Source organism: Vombatus ursinus, unplaced genomic scaffold, assembly GCF_900497805.2.
Source record: "Vombatus ursinus unplaced genomic scaffold, bare-nosed wombat genome assembly UNPS02014768.1, whole genome shotgun sequence".
Lineage (NCBI taxonomy): Eukaryota > Metazoa > Chordata > Mammalia > Diprotodontia > Vombatidae > Vombatus > Vombatus ursinus.
The window spans coordinates 4,276,621-4,285,652 of NW_020954546.1; the positions used below are offsets into that span (position 1 = coordinate 4,276,621).

Consider the following 9,032-nt stretch of genomic DNA (forward strand, 5'->3'; position numbering starts at 1 on the left):
AATAAAAGCCAATCTCATCTGGAAAGTCAGAGATTTGGTCTGGCTGATTGCTAAGCTCCCTTCCAGCTCCAAATCCTAAAATCCTATGACTAACAAGGATTGGCATATAGGTCCTCCTGGTCCCACTTCAAGCACTGAGTTTATTTGAAAAAGCCAAAATTTCCTTAGCCTTTGAAGAGATGTGGAAGTCAGCAAATACCTATTGAGCTCCAAGGTGGCTCCAGAGTATCTGAAATCAAAAAATCCTAAATCAGATCCATGTCAGCATAGCCAAAGATTACCCTGCTGATGGGGTTCTTTGCTAAGAGCAGATGTGAAGCAGCTTTCCTTCCCCAAGCCTGAATACTTACTAAAGACTAAGCCTCAACTTTAGTACAGAGTTGGTTTTAAGGCACACCATTGGGATAATGCGTCAAATGATCTGATGCCTCCTCTCTCATTCTCAGTGAGGATGATGCTTTGTCTTTTTATGGGCCAAGATATGCAAAGAAAAAGATGTGTTGTATTTCTGAGAGATGACTCCCTTCATAAAGCAATCTTTAAGAAGAAGAATCCTCTGGGAAATCTTGGCAACCCTTGCTTTTTCCCTTGCTCTGGTACTAGTCCTCCTCTAGGAATTTAATTCATTTATGCAATTAAGTGTGCCTTGAAATAAGATTCTGGGACCCCAAAAAGCTGCTAGATTTGGAGAAAAGTATGTTATAGGACAGAAAAAGAATCTTGTAAAACATTTGACCTGGCTAAGAGTGAAAAGGATGTAGGAGTTTCAGCCGCTCTGGACCCCGGGTGAGACATGGGAGCCTTGACAATGGCCCCTCTGGGGCCCTGGCACCTGGTCAGCAGGAACTCCACTTCTCCTTATGACAACCTTCTTCTCTTCTTCCATGACGTAGGATTAAAGCATCTGCTGACTCTCATAGGTGTAATTACCACCAGGGTGGGGGTGCAATTAACATGAAGATAATTTACCTCAAAAGAAGATAAAAATTAAGAATTATTAATGATCACAATAATTAGCTCTTTCATATCTAAGAATCAGAAAATGCTTTATAAGTCGTAATTATCACAACTCTCCTCTGAGGGAGAGATTCTTGTTTTCCAACTACTCATCTGACAGAGGGGTAACCTGATGCTCAGGTCCCCAAAGTCACCTGTCTGGGCAGATGCCAACCAGGAAAGAGAATCCAGAAATCTTAGCTCCTCATTTTGGTTCATTCCCTCACCTACAACACCATCTGTGAACCAACAACTTCATCCCTGATCAAAATGCCTGCCTAGCTCAGAGCTACTGACAATTTAAGTTGTTATAAGATAATAAAATTATTTCTAGTCAATGACTATTTATCAAACAACTGTTGTGAGCCCAGAGCTGTACTAGGTCATGGAAGGGGATGAAGAAGCAGTGAAAGACAGAAGAATTCTGGGTTTTGATGAACTTACAATTTTTTGTGGAACACAAGAAAAACACAGAAAACAACCAGAGAGCGCAAAATCCCACATAGTCAAATCTTCAATTGTGTGTTGTCATTAATGGACTGATAAGGGAAAGTTCCCTGATAAAGAGTGGTAGGTCTTGATCCTAAGAGAATATAGGCTTGGGATCATCAGGAAAGAGAAACAGGAAGGTAGAAACTTTGCAAGCAAAAGTATGGAGGTCAGAATGAGCTATCTACATAAGGGAGGAAATAAGAAAACCTGAAACTAAAGTTTAGTGTGTAGGAGCTCAAAGAAATAGTCTCCTTTGTTTCTCTCTCAAGGCTTTAGAGTGGCTCAGAAAAACAAAAAGTCTTCCTTCCCACGATGACTTCCTTTCAAGTCACCTGACTTTGCACTGATTAATGTTTCCTTCAGTATTTCCAGAGTTCATCTTCAAACTTTGGATCCAAAGAAGTTTGATGCTCAAAAGAAATCAAATGGATTGTGCCTTTTATCTCCATTTAGTTTCTCAGTTTGGAATACAGATTCAGCACCTAAATCTAACAGGATCCTACAGAATCTTGGATCTGGTGTCTTCTTTTGTTGGCTACATGAAGGGGAAAATGGAGGAATGGGATAAGGATCAGAGGAACCCAATTTAGCTGGTGAATTGTTTTCAATGCAAAAACACAATTGTTTTCAATGCAAAAACACAAAACCAACATATCACTGCTTATCCCTCAAGAATCACAGAAGCTAGAAGGTTCCTTTAGAGGTCATCTGACCCAAACCCCTCATTTTACAGATAAAAAAAATCTGAGGCCCAAAAAGTTTGCAGCTTGCCTAAGGTAATACAGGTTGTAAGTGGCAAAGTCAACCCCAGGATTTTTATTACAAAAACCCAGTGCTTTTTCCACTGTCTTTATCTAAAGATTCTGTAAATATCAAAGTCTGAGGTGGCTAGGAAACATGGGGGCAGTTTAAATGATACAACTTTCACTTGTTCTTCTTGGTATCTCTGTGATAATAAAAACCCAGTCCCTTTTTCTAGGGACATGATAGACTCTGGCCCTTGGTTTGGGAGCCAACTCATGCACTCCTGGAGCTAAGATGCTTGGGATTCATTCCTTGTCCCAAGTCCAGAATGCTCTCTGACCTCTTGGTACCTCCATCTCCCAAATCATAAAAACAGCGATAAATGAGATGTGTTTGCTAATAAAGAATATGGAGATGTGTTGATAAAAATCTCCATTCTTTGTTGACAAACCAAGATGAGTCTAAAGTAAGTGATTCTAAGGATTGTCAATCACTCTTACATAAGAATAGACCAAACCAATTTGTCCTTGCTTGACAATTTTCCATAATCTGCAGACCTCCCAGATAGCTGGAAAACAACCAAAATTATCTCCATTTTTGAATCTCACTGCAGGTCTTCCTTTTAAAAGAATGTCTTTTGTTAATAGTTACACCATGTTAAGTGGGCATTTAATTTATGAAACTGTAAGGGCAACTTTGTTAGAGAATATCTGACCTTGTTTTAGAAAATAAAACTCCAAATCATTTGAAACCACCACTGAAGCAGGGCAAGAAAAAGGAGAGGATGGTAACATTTTGCTGTTCATGCAGGTTTTCAGTAGAAACTTTGCCATTGAACCCGTGGTGAACTTAATTCCTTAAGTTTAAGTAGTCAAAAAAATGTCCATCAATGGGGCATAAGATCTGTGGTTATTTTGAAAAAATAAACATGAGGTCTCCATGGTAAAATCAGTGCTACTTCAAACACTCTCCTATAGGTTGTTCAAAAGCATGATTGTGCTTTTACCTTCCCCTATATTTGTTTAGCTTCATCAACAATCATTTAAGTATAGCAAATTATATCATTCCATTCAGAGAACCCATATATTGTCCAGCTCTTTGGAGGGTATACTAGACTAAGTCAGTTCATAGCATTCTGGTCATTGAACAAGAAATGAAACCCAATTATCCAAGCCTTCAGTTGAATTGGGAATCCCCAGAAGGTCAGGAACAAATGCAAATGGGTAGAATTAAAAGCAGACCCAATGCCAGCACTTGAAACAGGTCCTAATGAAGTACATGCAACTTAGAAGACAAAAAGCTACTCCTACCTAAGAAAAGTCAGGGCTCAAGTTGATGTTCTAAGAAATCCTAAAGAACAGTCCCCATCTGTCTATTGGATTCATGGCTTGTTACGGGGTTTATGTTAAACAGTGCCGAAACAGAAGGCATAGTTGTTGTTCCCAAGACTAAGTATGCACTGTATCCCAAAGGTTAACTGATAACTAATCACCCTGGACCCTCCCAGAAATCCCTAAGGTCATAGAACTCAGGGCAGAAGGAAGCAACTGTTGCCCTTGTTCACTGTCCAACTACCCCAACTAGAATCCTACTGCCTCATTTCCCATTTGACTTGGGGCTTTATCATTCAGTTGGGCTGATGCCAAAAAAAAGCCAGCAAACAAAACTAAATTCCGTATCATCTGGCCAACTTGCTCACACAAAAAACTACATTTCAAGTAGTGAGATATTGCATCTCCAAAGCTCACTCACTCCAAGGTGCCATTGAAATTGTCAAACCTTTATAAAGTCAGTGTCTTCTACAGGATAAAAGGAGGAACTGATCTGTCACACCACAGCTGAATCATTCAGTGGTCTCCATAAAGCTCTCATACCCCAGTGCTTCAGAGGCTCCAAAATGAACGGGGAGGAAGTACTGACGAACAAAAATAAAATCCATTTCTTTACAACAAAACAGATTTTCAAATTGCAAATCCCAACCCATGTTGAGAAAGTCCTGATGGATGTAATGGGAAAGAATGACCTATTACCTTAATGAGTCTCTTAGGAGAGCAGCAGACTAAAGTGCTTAGGTGTCATAACCATTAGCTACTTAGGTCCAGGATGATGACTATCTCTGCAGTAATGCATTACGCCAAGTTTGTTCCCCTAGAGGCATTCGTATGCTAATGAGATAAGAAAAACTAAACTTTTCTATGTGGTGTTTTCAAAACTGGAATTCCCCAATTTTGAGTTCTCTTTATGAATGTTTTAGAAATAATAATAATAATAATAATATCACCTCCAAAATAGTTTGCCATTGCTATAAGAAGTCAATCACCTATATAAAATCCTATTTCAATTCAGTTCAATAAGCATTTCTTAAACACCTACCGGGTACAAGGCACTAGGGTGCTAGGTGCTAATGATACAAAGATAAAAAGAGTACCTGCCCATCAAGGACCTACATTCTCCTAGGAAGAATACAACTGGCACATAATTAAATAAATCTCAACTACATACAAAGTAATTTTAAGAGGGGGAATGCTAATAACTGGGGGACTCAGGAAAGGATTCATATAGGAGATCACACCTGATCTGTGCTTTGAAGTTTGGTAAAGGATTCTCTAAGATGGCTTAGAAATGTAAAGTTTGTATGTTCTGCCATGATCACCTTTGGGGAAAGAATATGTGTGTATGTGTTACATACACATATGTGTACATATGTATAGGCATTTGTATGTATGATATATGCCTGTGCATATTATACATGTACAAATAAACTCACTCCTCATTTCTGGTGCTTGAGACAAAACCATTACAGTGTAGTAATCATGTGCAGATTCCCACTAACTGTGAGAATCTTTAGGTGGGGATATCAAATTGTGTTATTCTGTCTTATATCAAAGTATGAGATTAACTTCAATCACTTCTTCTAACAATCTGGCTAACATGAAGTTCAATGGTTTGTAGGTAGTAACCTACATGCTTTATAAAGCATCTTCTCATGCAACTAAACTGAGATGTAGGAACTATTCTCAACTAAAAAAATCAGAATTTCTTCCAAGTGTCTCCCAGCCCCCCTCCACCCCACCCCATACCTACACACACACGTGCTTAAGGTTAGGTGGAGCCAGAACCCAGAGTGCCAGGCAAGGGCTATGTATGCCATGCTAAACAGCTACGTGAGCATATGGTGACATAAACACACCATTCATGAAGTTAGAGGTGGAGCCGGGCTTGGGTGGGAATGAATCAGGCCATCCCTCAGAGTGGGTGTCTCCTTCCTAAGTGGCTCTCTAGGGCACAATTAAAACCCCTATAAAAGGCCCTGCTCTCATATACTCAGTACCCTTGCCAGCCTTGTCAACGAACACTTGACTTCTTCCTCTGGTGAAGTGGGTAAGTCCCATTCTGTGGGATCTTGTTCTTCCAAGTGATACTTTGCTTTGAGCCGAGGGAGATGTTTGTGGGGACCTATGCATTTGGAAAGGTTTTGTGGGGGTCTGGGGAATTGACTCCTTTTCAGAGGTTTCTAATCTCTGTCTTTGCTTCATTTTGAAGTTAAGTTATTCATGATCTAGGTCCTAGAGAGCACTCTCTTTTAGCTATTTCTTCTTCAAGGTTATTACAGTGTCCCAAAAGTCTTAGGGCAGTTTTAACCTTAAAAATTTCTCTAAGATTTTTAGGACACCTGGTACAACAGTTGCATCTTGTGCTGTCTTTGTCCCCTCTGTGTTTCCTTGTTTTCTTCAGCTGAAATGTAGTTAACTGTCAAGTTATAGGTTTCAGAGACTGATTATGACAAAGAGAATAGGTAAACCAAGGCAAAATTTATAGCTAATAGAGTTGTCTGATGCATTGTTTTAAGAGAGGTCTGCTTCTGCCTGAGCCTTGATAGGTTCATTTGGGGGAGAGGGTGATTCTGCTATATTGGTGAGATTTAAGTGATTTATTTGTTTTGAAATAAAAAGTTAACCAAAAAGTCAGTTCTGTTCAAAGTTTTTGGTCTGTCCTCATAATGTTGCCCTCCCAGGGATGGTCTCTCAGATGCTTTTCACAGGTGTTAGATGTAGGGGAGCTGACTGAACTTATATAACATTCTTTCTTCATTTGAAAATGTGATGTGTTGAGCTGAATGTCTACCTGGCAGTTGTAACATTAGGTGCTGATTTTAGCATTTAGAAGGAATAATATTTAGTGATGGTATAATGGGGAACTGGTAACTTGCAATTTTGATGTCTGCTTCTCTGTGGGTTGGTTGCATAACCTGGGGGAAGTCAGTTGCCCATTTCATTGTTCTAATTGCTAATATGCATATATATGTACATGTCATATATATAACATATGTATATGTTGTGTATGTATGTGTTTGTATACAGTTGCCTTAAAAGTGTAACTATGTGAAAGTTTCTAACCACTTCACCCAAATAGCTTTTGCCTTCCTCTTTTGCTCACTTTTACAGAGAACTGGTTATGAGCAGAAAGAGAGGCTGATTTAACATTCCTTTCACAGAATCACAGATTGGGAGGTGAAAAGAATTTTAAGGGTTATTGAATCCAACCTCTTCATCTTACAGATGAGAAAACTGAGACCCAAAGAAGCTGTCTTATTTCTTTGTCTGCTCTTTTAAATGGTACCAATGAAGGCTATATTATGCAAATATTTCAAAGGTTGGACAACCAAGAGTTGACTACAGATTAACTTGAAGCAGATTCACAGGTTCATAGGATTTAGAGATTGAAGCTACGTCAATGATAATGTAGTCCAACCCCCTTATTTGCCAGATAAGGAAAATGAGTCCCAGAGAGATGAAGTGATTTGTCCAAGGCCAAGTGGAAAGTTAGTGGCAAAGACAGGATTTAATCCCACATCTTGTGACTCAGAATCCAGTGTTATTCCTACCACCCTGCTCCTTGGTCACTCCTTTGCTTTTCCCCAGGATGTATATATAGTGCTTCATAAGTTTTTAAAGTGCTGTATAGGGCAGCTAGATGGCATAGTGGGTAGAGCACTGGCCCTGGAGTCAGGAGGACCTGAGTTCAAATCTGGCTTCAGACACATAACACTCTTAGTTGTGTGACTGTGTGACTCTGGGCAAGTCACTTAACCCCAACTGTCTCACCAAAATAATAATAATAATAATAACAATAATAATAATAATAATAGGGGCAGCTAGGTGGCACAGTGGATAAAGCACTGGCCCTGAAGTCAAGAGGACCTGAGATCAAATCCGACCTCAGACACTGTCACTTACTAGCTGTGTGACCCTGGACAAGTCACTTAAGCCCCTTGCCTAGCCAAAAAAAAACAACAACAATGTGCTATATAAATAAAATAGGGTAACAGATTTAGAGCTGGAAAGATTGAGGAAACCAAGACACAGCTAGTAAGCAACTGAGGCAGGATTTTCTTCTTGCCTTCAAGTCCAACACTTTATCCACTATACCATACTTCCTCTTACAACAATTTTTATTAATGTTTCTGCTTTCTTTTCTAAAGACAATATTCATATTTGACATTCTTTTGAAGGTCATAGTAGAAAACTAGTTCCTGGTTTTATAAGTATAAATATAAGTATTCAGACGGAAATAGTTACTCCTGGAATAGACACTATCTGACTATAACAGTGGAGTTGAAACCTGATTAAGAGTAGAGCAACAGCCTTTGACTCAAGCCCAGTGATTCCATGAATGCCCTATTTTATTCTTCCAGGTTTACTTAAATTTGCAGGGAAAAAATGCCTCAGCTACTGAAAAGCATCATTGATATCGTCGAAGTTTACAAGCAATATGCACAAAGTGATTCTGATGGAACAGCACTGAGCAAAAAAGCCCTGAAGAATCTTCTTCAGAGAGAATTTGGGGACATCCTCCGGGTAAGAACTGCTAAGGAAAGGGAGAAGGGACTTCCTTGACCCTGCAAAATGTGATTTCTTCTGGGATAGCTCAAGAAAAAAATTTGGGAATATCTTGTAACTTTGCTATGGCATAGGTCTAGACTAATTCAGGCGTTTCTTTCTGGGCTTAACTCTTAAATGTATTCAGCAATGATGTCAAGATTCCCATAAGACAGTATTCAAAGTTATGAAAAGTAACTGATAGGAGGGGAAGTGCACATGTGATTCCACTGACATTAGAACTCTCAGATAAGTTAACTCTCTCCACTAATGCAGATCTCCACTTTCTCTGCAACTACAAATTCCCTAGAATACTAAGAATTAAGTGATTTATCCAGGGCCATATAGCCAATATGTATCAGGGATGGGACTTAAACTTTGGTCTTCCTAACTTGAAGGCAGGTTTCATATCCATTACCTATACTGCCTCTCTTGACTATGATGCAAATGTATCTTTTATAAGAAGTTGAGCATATCACTACCAAAGATACCAAAACAATGTTAATTGTGGAAGGAATTTTTAAGTCAACTTCCTAACATTTAGGTAATTTGTGCTTGTTCTCTAATATAATTCTGCCATAATATGTGTTTTCTTCTGCCAAAATGTGATTTTTTTAAATTATGAAAAACAATCTTTTCCTGGTCTATGTAAGACTGTGTCTTACCATAACAGGTGTATGTGGCACTGGCCAAGAATTTCACAAATTCTGGTTTTCACAAAGAGTCCCCAACCTGTCCATGCAGATGAATGCAAATTTATTCTCAACATCAATAAATAATGGAGTTTCTTGGGTCTGAGATCACTCTGAAGTGAATATGGAAAAATTGGTAAGCAGATAGAAGATAGATAGATAGATAAATAGATAGATAGATAGATAGATAGATAGATAGATAGATAGATAGATAGATAGATAGATAGAT

General features: G+C 38.9%; 1 protein-coding gene across 1 annotated transcript in view; it reads left to right on the forward strand.

The window, feature by feature from the left end:
- The first annotated feature begins 5,542 nt into the window (after positions 1–5,542).
- LOC114043208 (trichohyalin-like) overlaps positions 5,543–9,032 on the forward strand; it is an 8,799-nt gene continuing 5,309 nt past the window's right edge. The window contains 2 exon segments of the mRNA XM_027862239.1: positions 5,543–5,613; positions 7,928–8,090. Of these exon segments, the coding sequence (XP_027718040.1) occupies positions 7,953–8,090 (138 nt within the window). The 5' untranslated portion in view covers positions 5,543–5,613; positions 7,928–7,952.